A 26,066-nucleotide genomic window follows, 5' to 3' on the forward strand; every position below is an offset into this window, starting at 1 on the left:
GTATGATGGAGGAGCTGAGACAGATCCTCACTGGAGTCCAGAGAGCAGGAAGATGATGGAGTCTCTGGGAAAACTGGCTTTTGATCAGCTGCAGAAAGGAAACTTGGTTTTCTATAAATCAGACCTGACAGAGTGTGGCATCGATATCAGAGCAGCCTCAGTGTACTCAGGAGTGTTCACACAGATCTTTAAAGAGGAGAGAGGACTGTACCAGGACAAGGTGTTCTGCTTCATCCATCTGAGTGTTCAGGAGTTTCTGGCTGCTCTTCATGTCCATCTGACCTTCATCAACTCTGGACTCAATCTGCTGGAATAACAAAAAATAACCCCATTGTGGTCTAACTTATTTAATAAACCAAAACTCCAATCTGTCCACCAGTGTGCTGTGAACAAGGCCTTACAGAGTCCAAATGGACACCTGGACTTGTTCCTCCGCTTCCTCCTGGGTCTTTCACTGCAGACCAATCAAACTCTCCTACGAGGTCTGCTGACACAGACAGGAAGTAGCTCACAGACCAATCAGGAAACAGCCCAGTACATCAAAAAGAAGCTCAGTGAGAATCTGTCTGCAGAGAAAAGCATCAATCTGTTCCACTGTCTGAATGAACTGAATGATCGTTCTCTAGTGGAGGAGATCCAACAGTCCCTGAGATCAGGAAGTCTCTCCACAGATAAACTGTCTCCTGCTCAGTGGTCAGCTCTGGTCTTCATCTTACTGTCATCAGAAAAAGATCTGGATGTGTTTGACCTGAAGAATTATTCTGCTTCAGAGGAGGCTCTTCTGAGGCTGCTGCCAGTGGTCAAAGCCTCCAACAAAGCTCTGTAAGCTTTATGTAGTGAGAGCTCGCTACCCATGGGTTCTGTTGGGATTGCTGCAATCAACGTGTCTGTGTGTTATTAAGTTAAACAGATGAAGTTATGAATGGGTGTTGTGCATTTTTAAGTTACCCACCATTGCAAACTTGCAGCTGTGCTGATCAAGCCCACCTGGCACTTTCCATATAAGTAATTCACTGATGTCTCTCAGAAAAAGAAATAATGTTCTCTTCCTTCCTATCATTGTCTTTTCAGACTTGATGGCTGTAACCTCTTAGAGAGAAGCTGTGAAATTCTGTCCTCAGTTCTCAGCTCCCAGCCCTCAAGCCTGAGAGTGCTGGACCTGAGTAACAACAGCCTACAAGATTCAGGAGTGAAGCTTCTCTCTGATGGAGTGAAGAGTCCACACTAAACTAGAAACGCTCAGGTCAGGTCAAGTGATATTTAAATTTGTTCTATGATTAAGAAAAAAAATCACTAAGAAATTGAGCTCCATTTATGTGTTTCATTTTTTGTGTTCTTTTGGTAAAGCTTTTTAAATAAATGTCTAACTTAGCTGAAATACTTACTAATGTAAATAATCAAGTGAGGAGTCAAGCCATGAAGAAAAATTCCATTTTACCAAATCTAGTAACTCCTCACTGCACTTTAACACCAGTATTATTTGTCTGTGTTCACAATTTTTCAGACTGAGTGGCTGTAAACTCTCAGAGAGAAGCTGTGAAGGTCTGTCCTCAGTTCTCACCTCTCAGTTCTGTAGTCTGAGAGCACTGGACCTGAGTAACAACAGTCTGAATGATTCAGGAGTAAAGATGCTCAAGACTTCAAACTACAATTATCAGGTCAGATTAAGTGATTCTTTTATTCTTGTAGAAAATGACCAATATGATTCAGAGCTAATAATGAAAAAATGTGAAAAATCAAGCCAGCTAAATGTCATCATGCTTTCAGATCATTAGTATTTCTGAGCTGTCTCAATGAGCAAAGTCAACCATTGTTACAATTATTTTCATTCTTTTCACTCACATCATAGTCAGATTATAATATCTGACAGCGCTGAAAATGTTGACTAATCATGTAGTGCGTAATTAATTGGCATGCTGATATAACTTTAAATACACACATCAGGTTTTATTCATGATGCCCTTCTCAGCTGTGCTCGAACAGCGCCTGTAGCTACCTGCAAGTATACGTACGTATCGGTAACACACAAATTACGTTGCTTATGTTTTTTTACAGAACAGTGCACAAACAACATTACAACCGGTAAAAATATATACTGTATAAATACTACTTTTCAATTTTATTGGTCTACTGTTACCAGGCAAAATGTTTTTGGCCGCATGAAAAAAAATGCATCAGCCGCACGTCAGCATGAGCTGCAGTGTTCACAGTGTGGGGAAAGTAGCAGCTTATGACCCGAGAACTACGCTCTCTGTTTCACTCTAAGCGCCTAGTTCTCTCCCATCTCAAGACCCTCATGGCCCCCCTCCTGGACCCCCTGCAGTTTGCATACAGAGCCAACAGGTCTGTAGACGACGCCATCAACATGGCCCTACACTTCATCCTGCAGCATCTGGACTCCCCAGGAACCTACGCCAGGATCCTGTTTGTGGACTTCAGCTCTGCCTTCAACACCATCCTTCCAGACCATCTCCGAGGCAAGCTTTCCCAGATGAATGTGCCTGATCCCATCTGCCGGTGGATCACTGACTTCCTGACGGACAGGAAGCAGCACGTGAGGCTGGGAAAGAATGTCTCGGACTCCCGGACCATCAGCACCGGCTCCCCTCAGGGCTGTGTTCTTTCTCCTCTGCTCTTCTCCCTGTACACCAACTGCTGCACCTCCACCCACCAGTCTGTCAAGCTAATCAAGTTCGCAGATGACACCACCGTTATTGGGCTCATCTCGGACGGGGATGAGTCTGCCTACAGGAGGGAGGTTGAACGTCTGGTGACCTGGTGCAGCCACAACAACCTGGTGCTGAATGCCCAGAAGACAGTGGAGATTATTGTGGACTTCAGGAAGCACACAGCCCCACTCCCCCCCATCATCCTGACTGACACCCCCATCACCTCTGTGGACTCATTCCGCTTCCTGGGTACCACCATCACCCAGGACCTGAAGTGGGAGCCCACCATCACCTCCGTCATCAAGAAAGCCCAGCAGAGGATGTACTTCCTGAGGCAGCTGAAGAAATTCAACCTGCCAACACGGACGATGATGCAGTTCTACACTGCAATCATCGAATCCATCCTCACCTCCTCCATCACCGTGTGGTACGCTGGAGCCACTATCAGGGACAAACAGAGACTGCAGCATGTTGTGCGCTCTGCTGAGAAGGTGATTGGCTGCAGACTCCCATCTCTGCAGGACCTGTACACCTCCAGGACACTGCGGCGTGCAGCTCGGATCTCAGCTGACCCTTCTCACCCTGGACACAGTCTGTTTGACCTGCTCCCCTCAGGCAGGAGGCTCCGGTCCATTCGCACCAGAACCTCTCGCCATAAGAACAGTTTCTTCCCCTCTGCTGTTGGACACATGAACAATAACCACATGACTGTCCCCGCCACTAACACATGACCCTACGCTGTGTCACTGCATCATTTCATGTTTGGCACCGATCACCACCTGCACTCATGTATATATCTTTCTACGTAGCACTCATAAGTCTTATTCTCATGCACATATCTTTCTTTCTACATAGCACTTTAATTCTTATTGTTTGCACTGAAGCACCGCAGCAATTTCCTAATGTTGTAAACCTCAACATCTGGCAATAAACCCCATTCTGATTCTGATAATAATAATAATAATAATAATAATAATAATAATAATAATAATAATGATGATGATGATTCAGTACACACAAACAAAACAGTGAAGAAGGCGCAGCAGCGCCTCTTCTTTCTCAGGAGACTGAAAAGATTCGGCATGAGCCCCCGCATCCTCAGGACCTTCTATCACTGTGCCATTGAGAGCATCCTCACTGGATGCATCACCACCTGGTATGGCAACAGCACCGCCTACAACTGCAAAGCTCTCCAGCGAGTAGTGCGGTGCTCTGAACGGATAATTGGAGGTGAGCTTCCCTCCCTCCAAGACATCTACAGGAAGCGGTGCCTGAGGAAAGCGGGGAGGATCATCAAGGACTCCAGTCACCCCAGCATAAACTGTTCAGACTGCTTCCATCAGGAAGGAGGTTCTGCAGCATCCAGTCCCGTACCAGCAGACTGAGAGACAGCTTCTTCCATCAGGCCATCAGACTGCTGAACACGTCATAGACACCTCAGCTTCACTACTGGAACTTCAACACTATGCACTCCATACTGTATATAAATGCCACTTGTTTTGCACATATTCAACTCTGTATATTTTTATATATTTTATTTATTATTATTACACACACACACACACACACACACACACGTAGGATAATATTTAGTATACACATCCAGAAATGCATACACTATTATATATTGTACATATATTTATTAGTTTCAGATGTAGCCATTCTTGTATTTTGCTCGTTTGTGTTGTTGTGTTTGCACATTTCTGTTGCTTGTGGGGCTCGCACACAAGAATTTCACTCGCATGTGCTGTGCCAGTGTACCTGCACATGCGATGTGACAATAAAAGTGATTTGATTTGATGATGATAATAATAATAATGATGATGATGATCATGATGATGATGATGATGATGATGATGATAATAATAATAATAATGATAATAATAAGTTGGTATTTACAGTTGGTGCTAAACTTGTGCAAGTGGCATTTGTTGAAGTGACAGTGTGCAGAGTCCACAGTGTCACTGTGGAAGTCACACAGCCACGACACACAATTGTTCTTTAATTTTTGATAAATATTACAGTGACTGAGATGAAACCTGCCCCAGAGGTACAGTAGGTGCCCTGGAGGAAGCATGTGTTGAAAGTTGGACATCAACTTTAAAGAAGGATTTTTAATTAATTTTTGAATACGATGGAATATTTCAGTTAACCCTTAATGGCTTTGAGGATAAGTGTCCTTTAATTTATGAGGAACATTATCTGTCTCACTCATGTCTGCGGTGGGCTCACTTAGCAAGGGTCGAACCTTAGGACCCTTACTGGATACAGACGCCCCAGAATGAAGAGAATATCTATGGTTTTGCAGTTTTCCTCAGGAAATCATCCTTCAGTCTTCCTCAGTTTCTTTAAGTCACCAACTGGACCTGCTTGCTGAGATTTGGTCAAACCTGCAAAAACTGAAGTTTATGTGAGACGTCGTGGCCCTTTTTACACATGAGCTCTGGTTTCCATTTTATCAAGATATTTGCTAATAAATAACTTTTACTGTCAGCTGACCAGGAGGGCAAAATGGTAGCAATCATGTACAACAATGTGTATAACCTCACACATTTTTCCCAAACTGAAACCAGATCAATGAAGTAGATGAGATGTCAGTGAATAAAGCACAGGGGCAAGTTAAAGTAAAGTCTAATTGATTTATTGGTTTAGGGCTCAGAAAACAAAGAATCACATGTTGAAATTAAAGCACAGGAAACATCAAATCAGTATTTCGTCAGGGAGAAAGGACCCAAAATGCAGGACAAACTCGAAAACACTCAGAGTACGATGCAACAGGGAGCACAGGAAAACACAGGGCTTAAATACACAGGGAGTAATCAGGGAATGGAAACAGGAGGGGAACACAGCTGGAAGAAACCACACCCCACGAGACAGGCGAAACGTGACCTGAACCCACAGAACCAACAAAAGATTATTAAATCCTTGAAATCTTCCTTCCTCAAAGGTTAGTGATGATTTTCTAAAAAGCACTTGGTGGAGCGTTTCAGTCTGATTTCATCAATAATCTGTGGAAGATGGGGAAACCCTGGCTTAACTCAAGTTTATATCTGTTTATCCTGATAAGTAAAAATAATACTAATGAAGGGTGATCAGGCCTTTCCTCCAGATCTGCCCCAAAAACAATCAGAGCTCATATTTGCATAATTACTTTATTTTTTATTCAATTGCTTTATTGTGTACTTCAACTTTCAGCGTTGCAACGCTGAAGTTTGTCATGCTGGATTTAATGGTGACATTAAAATCTGTGTGAGTCAGATCATAGCCATCAGCTTTTCCTCTGACAAACCCTCTCTCAGGAGTGCGATACATCTTACGATAAAGAGCACTATCACAGTTTGTTTCCCTGTCAAAGACTCCGACGGCGTACCAGTTAGAGTACAGGCCGTAGTCAAAAGGAACCGAGAACATGACGGCTATTTTCTTCTCAGCTCTGTCTGCAGCTGTATCGTAGAGATCGTAGGTGAAGACTCCAACAGATCCTCGCGCTGTGCCGCCAGTCTTAGAGAACAGAGCGTTGCCACATTCAGAAGGCCCAAGTTTTGGTGGCAAAGGGATTTGGCAGAGTCCGCTAACAAGATGCAGACTAGTGAGGAAAAAGAAAAATATGAATTAATATTCTTATTCCAACAGGACCCGAACTCTCATAATGAGTCAGGTGGATGAGTTTCTTTAGAGAAAGAAACATGGACAGGGCTACTGCTGCTGAGATGACAACATCGTGTCAGTGTTCAGAAGAAATTTACTGCTCGTCTGATTCCTTCTGTTACTTGTATTAGTGATATCAGTGAGGTGTCAGGTGATGTGCAGGCAGCATCTCGGTCACAGTAAGAAGTGTGGTCACCTGGGGTTTTGAAGGGTGTAGCCCTGAGTCTTGTTCGTAATATGAATGACGGACTGCCGAGCGCCCATGGTGTCTGCAAACTAAAGAACAAAAAGAGAGAGAAGAACGTGTTCCTGTCTGTGGGAGCATCTCTGTTCGTAAGACAGTAAACGTGATACAAACACCATCATGTCGTCCACTGTTACAGCCCCAGTGCTGCACCCTGTGGGACTTTTCCAATAAGAGAGACTTTACCTAAAAAGTTTCCTTCAAAAGGCTCTGCAGCTTTATTATTTATTAAAGAACAGTTTGAACATGGAGCACCGTGTGTGCGAGCAGCTGTGACTCACGTTTCCACAGCGAGCGCTCCGAACGAAACGATGACAAACAGATTCTGAACACGTCAGAGAAAGGAACATCTGCATAACTAATAAACAGGAACTTGTCTGTGTTTCAGTCAAATAAACAAGCTCGGACTCACAGTGATGAGATGAATTCAGGTGATCGGTCACCAGTGTTCGTGTGCAGTCCTTCAGTCTGACTGAGACAAACAATCCTCGGTTTGTACCCTGAAAGTGAAGCAGAACGTCTGTTCATGAACTAAAGGAGATTTGTAGAGAGATTTTTTTCCCTTTCCAGAAAAAAATACTACCTCATTTTTTTTCTGGAGATCCGAGAAAAATGTTTTTTTACTCTGACACGTTTTGGTTTATTCCTTTTTGATTGGTCACTAAGATATTTAAAGCAAATCCCCCTCTCGCCCCTGTGGGCTGTCTTTATTGTTCAAGCTCGTATTTGATAGCTAAAGGCTCCACACTAAAACTGGTGGTTATTCACTCTGAATTATTCTTATAGGTCGTCCAACTATAAGGTTGCTTTGAAGGTAACATTGTGGTGTTTATCCAGTTGGATTAAGTTTGCAAATGTGCAAAGGGCTGATTATGTTTGCAAGCAGCGTATTCCATTAATATTAATCACAAATCACTGAATGCAGGACATTATGATCGGGAGCTAAATGAAAGCCTGCTAGTGGAGCCCAGCTCACTCAACACAAGCTGAACAGCAGAGAGGGAGGAGAGCAGTGAAGAGTAATCTGGCTACACTAAGTAACAGTTACTGTGGAATAGCTCAGGCCGCATTCAGTGTGTTTCGTCTGATTCCTGGACTCTGATCACGCACTAACAGGTCATGGCGGACACGCTGGGCCTCGTTGGGCCAGCTGTGAGTCCGTTACCGTGAACTATGGAGCGGCAGATTTGTGCTAAGCTGCACACAGCTGATGTTGATGTGTGCATCGGAGACCATTCAGATGGAAACCTGCAGACCCACAGAGCTGAGAACTGTCTCTGCACATCTGCCTGTGTTAGGACAGGAAGTAGTTTCTAATTTCATCAAGCTTGTCAACTTCCTGTGGTCGCAGCGATGTTAAAAACAGGAAGTGTGGTTGCTAAGCTGTTGCTATGTGTGCTGATGTCACACAGACTAGGATGAGGTGCAATATATTAGACAATTCACACAATTCACAGTATATTGGTTTAGTATTCACCTCTGTCGAATAAAACACCACCAAAAATGTGTTTTCCTATTAAAGGTGACAAATTTTGTAATGTAATGTGATGCGTTACACACAAACAAGCCTTACTGCTCGTATTTATCAGGTTTTCTCCTCGTGCATTTAACAAAATAGAAATACAGGTGTAGTTCATTACCCCGTCTGCTTTTTGTAAAGATGACTTTATTCTGATGTCATTGTTTGATAGAAACACGTCTGTCTAGTGGCTAGAATGCTGGCAGTCCGCCCAGTCACCGCTCACTGTTTTAGGACATTTAAATGCAAAAATGCGTCTTTGGGCACATTTTAATGTCCGCTAAAGTTAGCGTTGTAATAGCAAACAAGTATTTTTTGATGCAATTGCATTTAAAAACAAAAGTGACATTTTTTTTCTCCCCTCTGAGGTCAGTGGGAGGAGGCACAGACCCACCATTTAAACTGAACCCTTTTTGGTTACACACTTTTTGTTGTGAAATCACAACAGTCCGATGGGCTTGTACAGGGCGATGGCTGTGTAGATTTCTACCAGAGGTAGAACGTGAAATATTTGACTCTGTGTGTCTCCCATCCTCTCAGTGTTGGGATGGTGAATGAAGGAGTTTTGTGCAGTTCCAGCAGAGACACTAAAACACAGCAGTGATTGTGTCCAAACAGACAAACATGAACTAAATGCAGTGAAGCTGCTGTTTGTCTGAGTGCATCAAATGTCTGAGGGAGCTCACTGCACAGGAACGTTTACTTCTTTGCTCTTTTATTTCACTGTGAAGGCTGAACCCTCTCTGAAGTCAGCAGCATCATTTCAGAGTTTTAGAGTCGAACATTTCTAACAGGAAGTGATCAGAAGTCTACAAAAGGCTCTGAATCCTCAAACACTGAGAGGAAATCTGCTGTTCAAGCTGCTGATCGTGTTGTTAACATTTCAACACGCCTCACTAACTCCAGATGTTTCCAGTTGCACATCCATCACATCAGGGAAGTTCTGGCAGCAAAAACTGATCAAAGGCTGAAAACACTCCTTTATCTGTGAGCAGCATCAACTTTTAGACAACAGGAAACATCAGCAAGCATTTTTCATCAGTCCAAAATGAACAGAGCTGCTGCCTCCATCTACAAACTGCCCCACATGCAGAACCACAAACTCCACTGAGAACTGAAAAAGTCTTCACTGTTACTTTTCTACAGATCATCACTGAAAATATTATGACTGACTCATCATGGAGTCTTTTTTCCTTCAAACTACAAACATCCTGGACATTAAACGTTTCTGTAAACAGCAGCTGAAACTTCCAGGAACTTCAGACTTCAACACAAACAAATGTATGAACCCGGTCTCTGCCGCCATCTTTTATATACAAGCTATAGATAGTCTACAGTGGAAATAATAATAGAAACCAGCAAACACACAATCACGAAAAAGCAGAAGTTATACTGATGTTAGCCAGGGAAACATTGCAGACTGCTTACATTGCCTTCACAGCGTCAGTCACAAACATTTACTTCAGGAAAGTGAAATTAAGGTTTGAACAGGAAGGAAACACCCACAGAGGCATCTGAGGACAGCGAAACAAACACACTCTGTGCTGCGTTCTAGTGCATCTTGGAAACTCCCAAATCTCTGGCAGGTTATCTAAAGGTGATTTATTTCTGCTGGTTTTCCTGTTTGAAACACAAACATCCGTCATCTTTGTTGTTGTTCTTCTTCCTACAGCGTTTGAATATTTCAGCACTAAACTGATGTTTCTTCAAAGCTCATTTCAACCTGTTGAAGTCATGAATGAAAGTGCAGACTGAGAGTGGATCACATGATGTCTAAGGTGTGTCATGTGACATGCTCAGTATTGTCACACATGTCTAGATTGTCCCTGATATCATAGCTGCTCAAACACTGATGATTATATTTGAAGAATTATTCCTGATGGCAGCAAAGTTTGAATGGAGCTCTCTGTCTGTGCTGGTTTGTCGCCCTCTGGAGGTCAAAGCACAAACTGCATGATGTCACTGTAACCACCACAGAGACAGGAAGTGTTTAAATGACTGAAACACTGAAATGATGCTAACGGCTGTCGTTAGGCTCACTGACAGCAGTGCTGATGTGTTCATGTCAAACACTGGATCAGGTCAGACTCCTTCATCCTTCTCCAACATGCGGCCGCCCTCAGACCCACAGGAGCTCTGACCTTTGACCTCCTGACCCTAACCATTTTAGTCTTGTTGCATCTTTAAATGCAAATCCATCCAAACTGTAGCCGAGCAAAAGAAGCTGGAAGCTGTTCTATGAATGATGTTCATACCAGAGTTTCTGTTTCCAGCTCAGACGTGTTAAACGCTGCTGCTGTGCTACATTTGTCATTTCCTGCTTTCACTACCATCCATGTCAAAGCGCTGAAGTCATCTGATCACTTTAATGCAGTAAAGCAGGAGCTGTAAGTCTGACATTTATTTACTGTCATCACAAACACACACAGCTGGATTAGCACCAGACAAAGGGCTGAAAAGATGAAAATCAGCATTTGATTATTATTATTATTATAGATCTTGTTTATGTGGATGCACTTTTCTATCTGTCAGTGCTGAAGCTGACATCACTGATCACATGACTCTGAGGGATGTTTCCAGCACCTCGCTGAATCTGAGCCATGAAGATTTAAAGCAGCTCTGAAGGCAAAGCAGGTCTGAGCCTGTGTTAGCAAGCTGTACCTAATAAAGTGGCAGCAAGGACTCAGTCAGTAATGATCAGAGCCAGCAGGGGGCAGCACAGAGAGGCGAGGCGCTGCCAGAGAAGCAGGCTGACATCAGACTGGTCATATTCCATCATCTATACCTGAAATAATCATCAAACACATGCAGAGCAGAAACATGTGGAAACATCTGGAGCTCAGTCTCAGTTTGACCCCTCGGAGGTTTACCTCAGTCCTGCTCCTCTGCTTCCTGTTTACAGCGCACACATCATGCTGTGTACTGAGAGTCATGTGGTCAAAGCGAGGCCCTGGTACTCTGACAGAGAGCGAGCACAGTTATCCTAATGTGTGACATCACATTAGGATGTCACTTCTAACCAGAGAGCATTCAGCTTTCACAGCAGCCAACATCCTGTCACACTGAGCATGTGCAAACACAGCAGACAACATCCTGTCACACTGAGCATGTGCAAACACAGCAGCCAACATCCTGTCACACTGAGCATGTGCAAACACAGCAGCCAACATCCTGTCACACTGAGCATGTGCAAACACAGCAGCCAACATCGCTGCAGTGCATCCTGGGATAGGGTGGGCCTACCTGTCCTTCAAATCCAGGGAGAAGGAGGACAGGTTTGTGGGAGACTGGGAGTCTGGACGGCCTTCGTGGCCTCGCTGTGATGTCATGGACCTTCAGAGGAAGCAGAGGCTGAATTGAAACACACCTGCTGACTTCCTGTGTTCTGCTCTGACAGCTGCCATGTGTCACAATGTGGATAATAAAGCCATCAAACTTCACTCAGCTCCAGTAACACCATCAGTGTTTGATGTCCAGAGGATTCATCAGCTTTAACCACGACAGAAGCAGGAAGTTAAGATGAAGATGAACCATGTTGCGACTGAAAGACAAAGCTGAAACATACAGATGTGTACAGATGTGTGAGCCTCCAAACATTGCTGCTGCTTAGTTTTCCACTAAGTCATCCCAGCTGACAGTAGAAATCATTGATTCAACTCATCAAAGCCCCAAAAATAGACTTTAAATACTCGATTTGAGACAATTGAAGTCAAATGTAAAGAAATGATTTCTCTGTCATTACTGCTGCATTCCCGCCCTGCATGCCCCCTCAACCCCGCCAGCCTCCACCACCATCCACATTCCGGCACTAGAAGTTTCCTCATTAAAGAAAAAAAAATAGGTGCTTCACCCCCTTGATGGCTCCCAATCATACCCCCTCCCACGTCTCCACCAGCTCACGGATTATCTACTCTGAGGTCAGTCTTCTCCAAACTCGGTGCCCCTTTGTCGGAAGAGAAAATGGGGGACCTTTAACATCCCTGGAGTTCCTCAGGATAACCCTCGACACTAAACGTTTCCAGGCTCCCCTGCCGATCAAAAGGTTAAGGCATCACCCTTCTCCTCCAAAACGTCCTCCTCGCTCTCTCTTGCTTCAAATGATGGCTGCTCTCCTTGTTGGGATGCTTAATCCTATACCTTACTTGCTTCACCTGCTGCATCCAAACCGCCACTCCTCGACTCCACCATGCTGCATAGCTCTCCCAGGGCTGAACTGCATCTCTGGCAACTTCTGCTCACTAACTGGAACGGCATCACCTTCTTCTACAATGATCAGCTGCCCCCGCACGACGTCCTGCTCTTCACAGATGCCGTCCCTTCTGCCGGCTTTGGGGGCTATTACGGCCGAAGACATTAAGAGCCTTGGCGCCCTACGCAGAGGCAGCTCCGACCCCAGGTCCTCCATTTTCAGCCACGTCTTTCGAGATCTAAACCCCATCGCAGAACTCAATCGCTTCTTGGAGATGCTAATATAAAAACAGCCTTGCAGCAAGCACATTGTCCTCTTATTGGACCTCTTGGAACACGTTCCGTTCATCGCATCACAACTTCAACCTCTCGTCCTACGTCCTGGCGTGCACACTCAAGGCCACGTTCCTACTCGCCTTCTTCAGCTTAGGCTGTTCCGAATTCACCTCCTCATCCTCGATGTTCCACCCGACTCTTCACCCATGCATGTGTGTCATCCACCCAGTCTCCGAAGACTGCTTCATTTTATCCTCAAATGAAGCAACCCAATCAATCGGGCAGCACCACGCCTACATACTACTTCAAAATAAACTCTCCTTTAAGACCCTTCGAATCACTAACCCTTTACCTCGACCTCAAAAATCTCAGCACACCTTACCTTCAGATCATCTGTTCATCACCGAATCTGGCCACGCCCCAATCAGGACATGGCTCCTCTCACACTTTCGCCAAGCCCCCTTGTCTTCCGGGATTCCTCCAAATCACTTCCCTGGCCTCCCTTCCTCACCAGCATTGCGACTTCTGCCTCCGACAAAGGAATCCCTGACCACTTAATCAAGCTCCTGGGTTGATGGTCATCACAAGTCTACCTGGTATACATTCACAACATTCTCCAAAACCTCCATTATGCCCAGTCCTGCAGGGGATGCTGTCTTTGGGGGTTCTGCCTGGCCCAAGAGCGGTCGCCAGTCCCCTTCAAGGCCTTCCCCAAACCGCAGCACTAATCACACTTCCTCATCCCTCATCGCTTATCGTTACCAAGGGAGTGGTCCCTGCTAGTGAAACAAATATCAAAGCTGAGTTTTTGTCCAAGTACAGACATGATAAAAAATGTGTATTTCATTGTTTTCCATGTTCTAATTAATCAGTTCTTGATTGAGTCTTTGTGTTACTGTTTGTGTGCACAGTCCATCAATGGACGTTATTAGCAGTTATCAGCCCCATAACTGTGGCTCAGATTGCACCTGCTAGCAGGCTCAGTAGGTCGTTATCACCAGCTGGTGAGCCGGATCACTGTGTCGCTGTTGGAGGGACCCCGATGAATCCAGATCCAGTACAGACAGACTTCACTTCACACTGAGACGGGCGCATAGCAGCTAACTACTGAAAAATGTCTATTTAATCAGTTTGAATATGATTTTCTCATGAACAGAAACAGATTACATAATGAAAAAAGGCTTCTGAACGTTACTCTTTTGCCACAAGCATCATCTGTACGATGGAAGTCGAGCCTGGAAATAGTTTTTTGCTAGTGTATTACTTTAGCGTACGCTAAATTCAAAGCACGCCATGAGAGTGTTAATAACTTGCTAATGTTCAGCTACACTTTACTAGGTCACATCTGTGACACACGTTACTTAAACAAAGAAGGAAATATTGGCTCTGTTTTATCTGCTGGGCCCAAAAGTGACTCCCTGTATTTAAACTGCTATGAATAACTTGTTGGTCTATAATATGTGAACATGTGTCAAATGTGTCCATCATGAAAGATATCAGGTCATCTTGAGCCACAAAAACATTCCTATCATGAGGGAGAAGCTGGAATCAGTTTGTTGCAGACGTTTATATATCTGATATTTACCCAGTTAAAAGCTGAAATTCAAAAACGTCTTTTCCAGAGTCGTCTGTCCAAGAGGAGCAGAAGCTGCAACAAATATAACAACAGTTATTTAAGGCTGTTTTAAATGGCCACAAAGGAGCAGATTGGTTATATGCTTTCTTCCATTTGCGCAACATCTCTAAAGTTAGAAATATCCTGTCTCAGAGTGATGCTGAAAAACTAGTTCATGCATTTATTACTTCCAGGCTGGACGACTGTAATTCATTATTATCAGGATGTCCAAAAAAAAGCCTGAAAAGCCTTCAGCTAATCCAAAATGCTGCAGCAAGAGTCCTGACAGGGACTAGAAAGAGAGAGCATATTTCTCCTGTTTTGGCTTCCCTTCATTGGCTTCCTGTTAAATCCTGAATTGAATTCAAAATCCTGCTCCTCACATACAAGGTCTTAAATAATCAGGCCCCATCTTATCTTAATGACCTTGTAGTACCATATCACCCTATTAGAGCACTTCGCTCTCGCTCTGCAGGGCTACTTGTTGTTCCTAGAGTATTTAAAAGTAGAATGGGAGGCAGAGCCTTCAGTTTTCAGGCCCCTCTTCTGTGGAACCAGCTTCCAGTTTGGATTCAGGAGACAGACACTATCTCTACTTTCAAGATTAGGCTTAAAACTTTCCTTTTTGCTAAAGCATATAGTTAGGGCTGGACCAGGTGACCCTGAATCCTCCCTTAGTTATGCTGCAATAGACGTAGGCTGCCGGGGGATTCCCATGATGCATTGAGTTTTTCCTTTCCAGTCACCTTTCTCACTCACTATGTGTTAACAGACCTCTCTGCATTGAATCATATCTGTTATTAACCTCTGTCTCTCTTCCACAGCATGTCTTTATCCTGTCTTCCTTCTCTCACCCCAACCAATCACAGCAGATGGCCCCGCCCCTCCCTGAGCCTGGTTCTGCTGGAGGTTTCTTCCTGTTAAAAGGGAGTTTTTCCTTCCCACTGTCGCCAAAGTGCTGCTCATAGGGGGTCATATGATTGTTGGGTTTTTCTCTGTATCTATGAAGCGCCTTGAGGCGACTTTTGTTGTGATTTGGCGCTGTATAAATAAAATTGAATTGAATTATAATGCAGCTGCTTCAGAGGAACAAACACTGTTTTTATTTCATGTGTAACACCTTTCAATAATGTGTTGACTAAAGTCTATTGACCAGTATAAGTAAAGACATCACACACACACATGGAAACACTGAAACCTGTTTGTGGTGCAGCAGCGGTCCCAGCTGCTGGCCTTTATCTAGACTGGGTCGGCTGCTGATCTCAATATAATCAATGTTTAAAGTTCTCAGTGTTTCTGTGTTGCTGCGTATAGGATCTCCCAGCATCATCACTGTGCTGTCCAATCATTGTGTGCGAGGTTACCCTTATAGTGCGATGTGTGTTTGCACAAAGAGAAGCATGTGTGTCGAATATAAATAAGCACAGAACAGAAACAGCTGCTCGTTTCTTCTGTTTAGAGTCAAGTTAGTGTTTTGTGTCTTTGTTTGAGGCCTGATGTCGAGCAGAGGTGTGTGTAACTGCACTGGTCTGTTATATGTGTGAAGTGTGTGCTTCTCTTCAGCATCATCTTTGTCACTGCTGATTCCTTTGTGTCATCATGTGTTGAGAAGAGAGAACAGTTATAACGGAGGAGCAAAAGGAAGCCCTGAAATCTGCATCAACAAGGAAGTGTTGGCTCACCAGTGATCCCAGCAGAGCCACTGGTTTGGCTCCAGTTGTTCTAGATTCAATGATGTTGTTGCTACAGATACATGTCAGCATCTTTATTGTAGTAAAGTCTTGTAATGTGAAGATAGAAACAAGGCAGCAAACAGCTCCATGATCTGATCTTAATGATGTTGTTTTTATTCCTGTCTGTCAGAACTGGATTGGAAACTATCAATTATTATTATTATTATTATTAGTGTTATTATTATTATTATTATTATTATTATTATTATTATTATCAACAATCAATTATTTTTCACCACTAAATTCAGTTTGATCTACTGCTGCCAACATTTGAAACGATCTTAGCTATGATGTGCCAGGGTCCTTTGTGATGTTGAGCAGGGAGAAAGAGCAGAGAGGTGGAAAGAAAGGGAATAACCATCACGTGATTTATTTGAAGTCAGAGACTGAACAGGAACTCTGACCAGCTTCACCCCCTCCCATTCAGATGCAGCTTAACAGCTGCCATGATGAAACAAAAAGTGTGTGTGCGTGTGTGTGCGTGTGTGTGCGCGCGCATGTGTGTGCGTGCGTGTGTGTGTGCGTGCGTGTGTGTGTGCGTGTGTATGTGTGTGTGTGTGTGTGCGTGTGTATGTGTGTGTGCGTGTGTGTGTGTGTGTGTGTGTGTGCGTGTGTGTGTGCGTGTGTGTGTGCGTGTGCGTGTCTTCATGCACACAGTACAGGGGGATGGATAGTCTCTATCCCACAGTGAAGCATGCAGAAGGAGTTGTGATGGTGTCGGGGGGGGGGGGGGGGGATGCTTTGCTGGTGACACTGTTGGGGATTTACTCAAAATTTAAGGCACACTGAACCAGCATGGCTTCCACAGCATCCTGCATCTGACATGCCATCCAATCTGGTTTGAATTTAGTTTAGACCATCATTTATTTTTCCAAAGAACGATGACCCCAAACACAAGGGCGATTTGAGAAAGAGAATGATGGAGGGCTGCACCAGATGGCCTAGCCTCCACAGTCACCTGACCTAAACCCAGCTGAGATGGTTTGGAATGAGATGCACGGCAGAATGAAGGCCAAAGGGCCAACAAGTGCTCAGCATCTCTGGGAACTCCTTCAAGACTGTTGGAAAACCATTTCTACCTCATGAAGCTCATGGAGAGAATGCCAAGAGTGTGCAAAACAGTAATCAAAGCAAAGGGTGGCTGTTTGGAAGAACCAAAAATATAAAAGATGTTTTGAGTTATTTCACACTTTACTGTTCACTGTTCATTCATAGTTTTGATGTCTTCTGTGAGAATCTACAGTGTAAACAGTCATTATAAATGAAGAAAAACTATTTAACGACAAGGTGTGTCCAAACATAGCAGTGAAGTTTGTATGTATTTATAAAGAATTCCCCTGTCGCCCCTGCAGGGGGTCTTTATCTTTCAAGCTTGGGTCCTCTACCAGGTTCACAATAATTTAGCAATTATTTTTCACCACTAAATTCAGTTTGATCTCCTGATCCCCACATTTGAAGTGATCTTAGCTGTAATGTGTCAGGATCCATTGTGATGCTGAGCAGGGACAAAGAGCAGAGAGATCACGCGGACTGGGAAATGTTTCGCATGGCTGCTGACGACATTGAGGAGTACACAGACTCAGTCTGCTGATTTATCAGGAAATATATTGAATATTGATTGAATCAATATTCAACATTCAATATTCAAAATGCGTGGAAGATGTCGTCCCATCCAGAACAGTTAAATCCTTCCCAAACCAAACACTGTGGATTAACAGAGATGTTCGCGCGGCACTGGTGGCATAGAGCACTGCTTTTGCCTCGGCGAACACATCAGACTACAAACACGCACATTACCAACTACGGAAGACGATCAAAGCAGCCAAACGTGAGTACAGGGACAGGGTGGAGCAACAGTTTGACAACCCTCGGAGTATGTGGCAGGGACTAAACACGATCACAGACTTTAGAGGGAAAACCAGCACACCGCAGACCACGGCCTCTCTGTGTGAGGATCTAAACGTATTCTACGCTAGATTCGACACAGCGAACACCATGAGACCGGACATTGTGGTGGAAGCAAAACAGCAAAAGTCAGAGTGAATTCATGACGATGTTTATGTGAAGCGTAGTTTGGATCTTCTTTTGCTGCTGGTTCGGTCAATGTTGTTTGGAGAGAGATCAAACCAACAGCTTTAGAATCAGCACAAATCAGGGTGTGAACACAAAGCTCGACCCGTCGACAGATCAGAGTCAGCGAGCTGTCGGCTTTCAGCCCCGACCGTGTCCGTGCTGTCGGGTGAGAGAGGCGACATCTCACTGATTGTGATCCGCAGGTCTGCGCTTTGTGTTCACGTCTTTGTGCAGAATCCAAGCTAGAATCGATTTTAATAGATAAATCCATAATCAAAACCCACCCCTAGAAACAAGTGGCTCTCGTGTCTTTCACTATGTCATTACAAGTGGAGCTTATGAACCTCAAGTTTTGTGGCTTTTCACAGGCGCTCAGTTTTATGGCTAAATCGCGTAAAGCTGCAGATAGCTTCTGTGATCCAGGGTGGGGATTTAATAGTGCTGCCTTTCTAGTTTTAAGAGGAGCCACTTTATGGTAAATGACCTGCGTTTGTAGCACTTTTCTAGTCCCTAAGGACCCCAAAGCGCTTCACACTACATCCAGTCATCCACACATTCACACACTGGTGATGGCAGCTACATTGTAGCCACAGCTGCCCTGGGGCGCACTGACAGAGGCGAGGCTGCCGGACGCTGGCGCCACCGGGCCCTCTGACCACCACCAGTAGGCAAACACGGGGTTAGTATCTTGCCCAAGGATATTCGGCATGCAGCCAGGAGGCAGCCTGGGATCGAACCACCGACCTTCTGATTAGTGGCTGACCTGCTCTGCCACCTGAGCTACAGCCACTGCGAATTGAAGGAGGCCACATGCCATTCAATATCATCAGTTTCAGGTAGATTATTATCAAACAGTTGCACAAATTCCATTGACACAGCTCAGCTGCTTGGCAGTAAACACTGATCATCATTTAAATCCATAGTGATTCCCTGTCTCCATCAGTCTGTGGAGAGGTGCTGCTGCTCTCCTGCTCACTGCCACGCTGACTGCAGCCTGAACTCGCTGCTGTTCCACAGTAACTGCCGTCAGATTAAGTGGTGATGGTCAAACAGATGTGTCATAGTGTCTGACCTCTAAAAGCTCTTGGAGGTTGGGCATCTTTATAATTACAGTGCAGGTGGATTTATAGATGTAGTAAAAAACTGAATTAAACATGTTGGCTTCTTTTGGCATCAAAATCCCTTTTTTGTTGAATCTGCTTAAACAGGAAGCAACTATGACTGCCAGTTTTGCATAATAGTAACGTAAAGGTTGTTGCACTTGTTATTCTGACTTAATTAGAACAACCAAAAATAGCATATGAAATGTGAATCTGTCTGTTAATTACTCAGAACATTAACAGATAATTACTCATCAGTTAGCAGGTATGTCAACAGACGAGGTCAGGTGTTGAGATAGAGGAAACATGTTACAAATAAATAAAACACTGATGGACGTAGTTGTCAGAGACCAAGCAGTAAGACATAGAAGACGCAGGTGTTTAATTCAAACCTGGGGTTTTATGACCCAAAAATAGGAATAATAATTAACAAAGACAAAACTTAAACAGGCAGACCAATAAAATAGGTCAACTAAATAAACTAAACTCAAATAACAACTAACAAAACCTCAAACAAACACAAGACAAACTGACCTGCTAAAATGACACATGAGGGAAACAAAATGGCTGCCATATAACCAACTAACACAAAACCATTTAACAAACTCCAAACTCCCTCCAGGCAATGAAGGATGTGGTTTAGTCCAACGAGGTTGTCGGCAGTAGTTCAGATCCCCAAGCCCTTTGCCACACCTTTTGCCAACTGGGAAGGAGAAGCCACGCCCCAGGTAACTCAAACAAAGAAAGGTGTGTAACATAAAACAGAACTTTGACTTTGCAGTGTTGATATAAACTAAACTCATAAAATCAACTACAATAACTCCATATATGGAGTGCACACAACAAATCTCACACATCAGCATCACAGATATCAACACGTGATGAAAAAAATGAATAAAGAAACATATTAGACAATTAGTAAAATATATTTAAAGTAGTGACTGCAAAGTAAACTAAAGTGAAGCAACTAGTGGTGAGGTGAAGAGCTTACCATGTGTGGCTTGCTATCAGAGTATTATTTTTAAAATATGTTTAAAAAGGTGTTGATATAAAAAAAATGGTATAGTTATATATAATAATGCCAAATAACAGTTATTGATTTCTGTTAATAAACAGTCATGATTTAAGTCAAAGCCCAGATGTCTCTCTCTCTCTGTCCAAAGTGTTTGACCTTAGCTGTCCGTCTGATATACTCAATTCTAATTGTCTCTCTTGGTCACTCACAGCGAAAATCTTAGCATCTTTAACTCTGCTATTTGCTGATATTTGGACAGCACACATGATGGAAAGGAGGATTTCAGTTGATGTGCACATGAATGGTTTGTGTTTCCTCTGCAGGTAGAAAGTGTGTGTGAGCTGATGTGAATTGAGCAGCATGGATCAGTGTGATGCAAATTTGCAAAAAAAACCAACCCAGCATGTGCATCAAAATAAACTATTTCCAGCAGTGCAATATGAGTCCTAAGCATCCCAGGAACGACACAGAAAAGCATGAAGTCAAACTCGACTTTTAAAAACACCAGTGTAGGCTCATAAGGCCCTGAAGGCAAAAAGCGAAATTTTCCACGAAATGACGTCACTTCCGGTTTCGGGCAGGTCACGGCGGACATGCGATAGTTCGCGCTGATGGATGTAGGAAGTGTTACAAACAGCTGATCGGATCGGCAAAGCGTGTTTCTGGAATATTGTGTTTTAGTTGCTGCAAGTGCTTTTTATGCAGTTTTTGCAAAGCTTTATGTGGAAGGAAACTGTGACCGAGGACAAGCTGATGGCATAAGATGTAAGTACAACTCCTCCGGTTTCATATCAAAAAATTATTGCGCTAGCTCACGTGGTTGCAGTGCTACCGGGATTTAGAAATAGTTACGCAAAACGGAGCGTGCCCGCTCCGACCGGGTTTAAAGGGTTAACAAGTTTCAAAACTGGGTTGGCATTTATGATTTATGTGTCTGTATGTTGAAACATGCCTACTTATCTTAAATGTCTGGCAAAAAACCGAAACTTAACAAATTTTTATTTTTGCTTCTCAGGACCAGGGATATGTCTTCAAAATACAAGAACACCATCCTCAAAAGTGTTCTTATCAGTTCAGGACCTCCTCGTGTTTACAAGCTAAACCCAAAGAAAAAAATGTTTGGAACGCTGACAAAAATGACTGTTGGTGAAAAAAATCAAAAACAGACAAATAAAACCATCTTGCTTGTGGGTGAAACAGGAGCAGGAAAATCTACTCTGATCAACTCTATGGTCAACTACACCATGGGAGTGAAGTGTGACGATAAAGTCTGGTTTCAGATCGTAGAGGATGAGAAGAGAAGTCAAGCAGAAAGTCAGACATCAGATGTGGTCGTGTACGAGATATTTGGTTTTGAAGATGAAACTCTGCCCTACTCTCTGACCATCATCGATACTCCTGGATATGGAGATACCAGAGGGACTGAGCATGATGTCATTGTTAGTGAAAGATTATTGGACTTGTTTCGATCAGATGACGGAGTCCATGAAGTTCATGCAGTGGGTCTGGTGATGAAGGCGAGTGATAATCGACTGAGTGATCGATTGAGGTACATCTTTGATTCAGTCATTTCTCTGTTTGGAAAAAACCTGGAGAAAAACATTGTGGCCCTGATCACACACTCAGATGGTGTAACACCTGAAAATGCTCTTGAAGCTCTTGAAGCTGCAAAAATAAAATGTGCCAGAATAGAGGATGAGCCAGTTTGCTTCCTGTTCAATAACCAACAGAAAAAAGAGAGAAAAAAGAAAGAAAAGCTGGGTTTGCATAACGCATGGAGAGTATCAGAGGGAGGAATGAGTGAATTCTCAGAATTCCTGGAAAATATTGAACCTCAGAAACTGATGACAACTGCTGAAGTGTTAAATGAACGCATCAGATTGACAGCCTGCATTCAAAACCTGCAAGAAAGAATAGATTTTATTGAATCAAAACAGGCAGAAATAAAACAGACTCAAGAGGCTCTGAAGAAACACGAAGAAGAGATGACGACAAATAAGGAGTTCACTATAGAAATTGATGAGGTCTACAAAGTTAGAGAAGATATCGAGGTTGGGTGGTGGTGCTTGTTGGCTGGGTATGCAGGAGCTGTCAGCTGTAAAGTCTGTAAGACGAACTGTCATTATCCTGGATGTATATTGGCCTGGTATCCTGAACACTGTAAGGTCATGAAAGAAGACAACTGCACTGTTTGTCCCAAGAAGTGTCCTGCATCACATCATGTGAAAGAAAGGAAGATCTATGTAACCAAGACACGTCGTGTCAAAAAGACTAATGAAGAAATGAAAAACAAGTATGAAAAGAACAAGACAGAAAGTGAGGACAAGTCCAGCCTTTTGGAAAATCTAGAAAAGGAAATGAACCAGCTGACAGCAGAGAAGTCACAGTGGCTGGAGGAGTCCTACCAACATGTTGTCAGGCTGGAGGAAATCGCTCTGAATGTTTTTTCTCTGTCCACTATTGTACACTTAGAGTTATTAAGTGAGAAGATGAAGGAGAAAGGAGACACAGAGAAGGTCCAGAAACTGGAGGAGATGAGAAGCAGAGTGGATGAAGGTACCAGAGGAGCTCTGCAGTACATACCTGCAGTTATGAAAAAATTTGGGCAAACCTTATGGAACAAGATGAAAACCCATCAGACAGATGTGTAGAATTTAACTCAAATCACGAGACATTCTCGTGGTTTTACAGAAAATAGAGTAGTTCTGTAAAAATTGCATATGGAAATGTTTCACTTGCAGATTTAATCAGTTATCAGTTAAACATATCAGTTTACTCTGTCATTGGTAATTGGCCTCAGGATGATGAGAGCAGCTACAACCCAGACTTTGACCATTATGCTAAATGTTCTGATGAGTCCTGTCTCAAAAGACGTCATCACTGAATTTAGAAAACATGCTCATGTAAGTAAGTAAAATTGTATTTATATAGCACCTTTCAAGATAAAATCACAAAGTGCTTTACAGAGGCAGAAAAATCTCAAACAAAACAAAATCAACCAAAAGCAGTTTAAACAGATACGTTTTTAACTGCTTTTTAAAAGACATGACTGAGTCCACAGATCTCAAACTCAAAGGGAGCGAGCTCCAGAGTCTGGCAGCCGCTGATACAAACGCTCTGTCACCTTCTGTTTTTAACCTTGTAAGCGGGACAACCAGCAACCCCTGGACACAAGACCTCAGGGACCTGCTGGGGTGATAAGGAAGAAGAAGATCACTTAAGTAAGTTGGAGCTACACCGTGCAGGGCCCTATAGGTCATGATTATGATCTTAAATTGGACCCTGAACTTGACAGGGAGCCAGTGCAGCTGAATCAGCAGGGGCGTGGCATGGGAGTGGTTGTGATGCTGTATCAGAAGCCTGGCAGCAGCAGTCTGAACACCCTGCAGTCGTTCCAGGGAGGCGTTACTTCAGCAAGTAAACAAGGAATTACAATAGTCTAAGCGAGATGAAACAAAAGCATGAAGAATCATTTCCAGTTCAGAGCGTGACACAATGGGACTCAGTGATATTTCTTCAATGGTAAAAACAAGAGCGAACCAAAGATTTAACGTGTGTGTCAGAGCTGGATCAAAGGTAACACCAAGGTTCCTAATGGAGGATTTAATATATGAAGCAAGAGGGCCTCGATTTTTAATGTCCAAAAGGTCACATTCATTAGGGGTCAGACAGTGGAATGTGTTGAGTATTATAATCTAATATATGTTGGAACAATGATCGACTGAAAACTGAACTGTGAGACAGACTGTGACTGTGTAAAAAAAAAAAAGGGGCAAGAGCATTTGTTATGTTTGAGGTAAATTTTCTGGAGTCTGTTTTCTCATTTTCATTGGTGTCATGATTTGGATATTTATCTGTAAAAAAGACAGAAAATCGCTCACTCAAATTGTTAAATGGGCTAACAAGCTGGGGCCTGTTCTTCGTACCTCGCTAAGTAAGTTAGCTGGATTAGATTGTTGACGATTTCGCGTGATCTTGGATCGTTCGGTTCCCCGAAGCTCATCCGGGACTTGCTGTCATAGCAACAGAGCCGTAAGCGTAAACCTGTTCGGGAGCAGGTTTACTTTATGTAAACAGGATTAGATCGCAGCCACGCAGGTATGTCCGCTTCATTTATATGAAAGCAACAGCGATATTCCACCACTGTGTCACCATAAATAAATAACATCAATGTAACTAAAGATAATGCAGCACTTGATCCTGTTATTGATGTCACACAGATACATACAGGTCATTTCCTAAAAAAGGGAAATGTACTATTAACATTCTATTACATGTATGTGATTATTACAGATGTAATTCATATTTCAGAGTAGTAATTGTAAATTACTTCGTGTAATCAAGATGAGAGACCACGGCTATAAAAGCGAAGGTGGATTTGGGAAGCCTGTCGCAGCCATGTCCTGTCCGTATACGCGAGCCACCCATTGAGGAAGGTGCAAGATTCCCATGTTCTAGTGGGTCCTGTTGTGGCTCTAATGTGAAAGGGGATATAATATAACATAATATAATATAATATAATATAATATAATATAATGTAGTAATATCCGTGCCACCGTGCGGTGGTTAGCACTGTTGCCGCACAGCAAGAAGGTCCGGAGTTCAATTCCACCATCAGGCCGGGGTCTTTCTGTGTGGAGTTTGCATGTTCTCCCCGTGTTTGCGTGGGTTCTCTCCGGGTACTCCGGCTTCCTCCCACCGTCCAAAGACATGCAGCTTGTGGGGATAGGTTAATTGGATAATCCAAATTGTCACTAGGTGTGAATGTTCGAGTGAATGTGAGTGCGAATGGTTGTCTGTCCCTGTGTGTTGGCCCTGCGACAGACTGGCGACCTGTCCAGGGTGTATCCCGCCTCTCGCCCTATGACAGCTGGGATAGGCTCCAGCGCCCCCCGCGACCCTGAAAAGGATAAGCGGAAGTGAATGGATGGATGGTAGTAATATACTAAATCTACCCTACCGCCTACTGGTGTTGGTCAGAGGGGCCGATGGCGCGATATGGCAGCCTCGCTTCTGTCAGTCTGCCCCAGGGCAGCTGTGGCTACAACCGTAACTGCCTCCACCAGTGTGTGAATGTGAGAGTGACTGAATAGTGGCATTGTAAAGCGCTTTGGGTGCCTTGAAAAGCGCTATATAAATCCACTCCATTATTATTGTTATTATTAAATTACTTACTAGTTTGATTTGTCAGCAACTTCCTGCCAGCCCTCTCTCCTTGCTTTTGCAGCCTTTGCAGTGTTCCCTTGCGTTTTAATTAAACTCTGAAACTCCTGAAATCCCTCACTCAAGAGTTCTTGCTCTGCTGCTGAAAAATACCGAGCGCGCTCCTTCGACATTTTCGCCGACCAATCAGCAGGTTGCCGATCAATGTTTCTACTATCGATGCGTAGCCCCTTTTACGACACCCAGTGATGTCACATTACTGCGTCCAGCTGTACTAATCGTCAACAGCAGGTGTGTTCGGGGAACCGGATTAGCGAGCTCACGGTTAGAGCGATGGTTTGATCTTGGATGTTTCATTTGATCTTGGATGTAGTGAGCGACGTACGAAGAACGGGCCCCTGGACGTTGATGCTTGTTTGTTTGAAAGGACACAGAAGGCACTGTTTCCTTCCATCCTTCATTTTTTTGTCCTCTGTGCTCATTCCATCTTATCTCCATATTACAAATAAAGTAAACAGTGTGTTAGAACTGTGCTGTGAAATGTTTGTTCACACTGGCAGCTACAACAAGGTTTCAACTTTTTCATCTTGTCTTCACACATCAGCATTTGAACTTTAGTCTGACTTAGACTAACTGTGAGCCGGTCTGAGCAGTCAGACAACATATTTTCACACTCTTCAGGTGGAGTCCCGCCTCCTTCCAGTAAGCAGCTCACCTGTGTGTCCCTGTTTAGTGTTCAGGTGTGGAGTGGAGTTTGTTGGTCGTGTGTGTGTTTGAAGAAACCGTAAGTTTGCTTTTTGTTTCTGCTCATGTTTGGACCTGA

The 26,066-nt window shown here is 43.6% G+C and overlaps 2 protein-coding genes and 1 long non-coding RNA gene across 4 annotated transcripts; 2 read left to right on the top strand and 1 right to left on the bottom strand.

The window, feature by feature from the left end:
• Positions 1–787: 787 nt before the first annotated feature.
• LOC120739012 lies at positions 788–10,078 on the top strand. The gene is made up of 4 exons (XR_005697096.1): positions 788–822; positions 1,072–1,243; positions 1,505–2,272; positions 10,068–10,078. It is a non-coding gene; the product is annotated as an uncharacterized LOC120739012 (long non-coding RNA).
• Positions 4,983–7,061, bottom strand: LOC120739010 (bryoporin-like). 2 transcript variants are annotated; one of them, XM_040040622.1, is made up of 3 exons: positions 6,974–7,061; positions 6,514–6,593; positions 4,983–6,255 (listed from the first exon to the last, which is right to left on the bottom strand). In XM_040040622.1, exons 2-3 carry the CDS (start codon positions 6,579–6,581, stop codon positions 5,829–5,831), a joined length of 495 nt encoding a protein of 164 aa, XP_039896556.1. In that variant the 5' UTR covers positions 6,582–6,593; positions 6,974–7,061; the 3' UTR covers positions 4,983–5,828. The 2 variants fall into 2 exon arrangements, with proteins under 2 accessions (XP_039896556.1, XP_039896557.1); XM_040040623.1 differs by having other exon boundaries at positions 6,514–7,061.
• A 10,721-nt stretch (positions 10,079–20,799) lies between the features above and the next one.
• Positions 20,800–23,939, top strand: LOC120739013 (septin-2B-like). The gene is made up of 2 exons (XM_040040624.1): positions 20,800–20,845; positions 21,096–23,939. Coding segments are annotated over exons 1-2 (1,638 nt in total). The 5' UTR covers positions 20,800–20,843; the 3' UTR covers positions 22,732–23,939.
• Positions 23,940–26,066: the final 2,127 nt, after the last annotated feature.

The sequence above is a fragment of the Simochromis diagramma genome, unplaced genomic scaffold (assembly GCF_900408965.1).
Source record: "Simochromis diagramma unplaced genomic scaffold, fSimDia1.1 OVJJ01000364.1, whole genome shotgun sequence".
Lineage (NCBI taxonomy): Eukaryota > Metazoa > Chordata > Actinopteri > Cichliformes > Cichlidae > Simochromis > Simochromis diagramma.

Excerpts from the sequence above, each read along its gene's own strand:
- LOC120739010 (XM_040040622.1), bottom strand. The coding sequence starts at position 6,581 with ATGGGCGCTCGGCAGTCCGTCATTCATATTACGAACAAGACTCAGGGC. Across the intron at positions 6,256-6,513 it reads TACACCCTTCAAAACCCCAG|TCTGCATCTTGTTAGCGGAC; the intron begins GTGACCACACTT and ends TTTCCTCACTAG.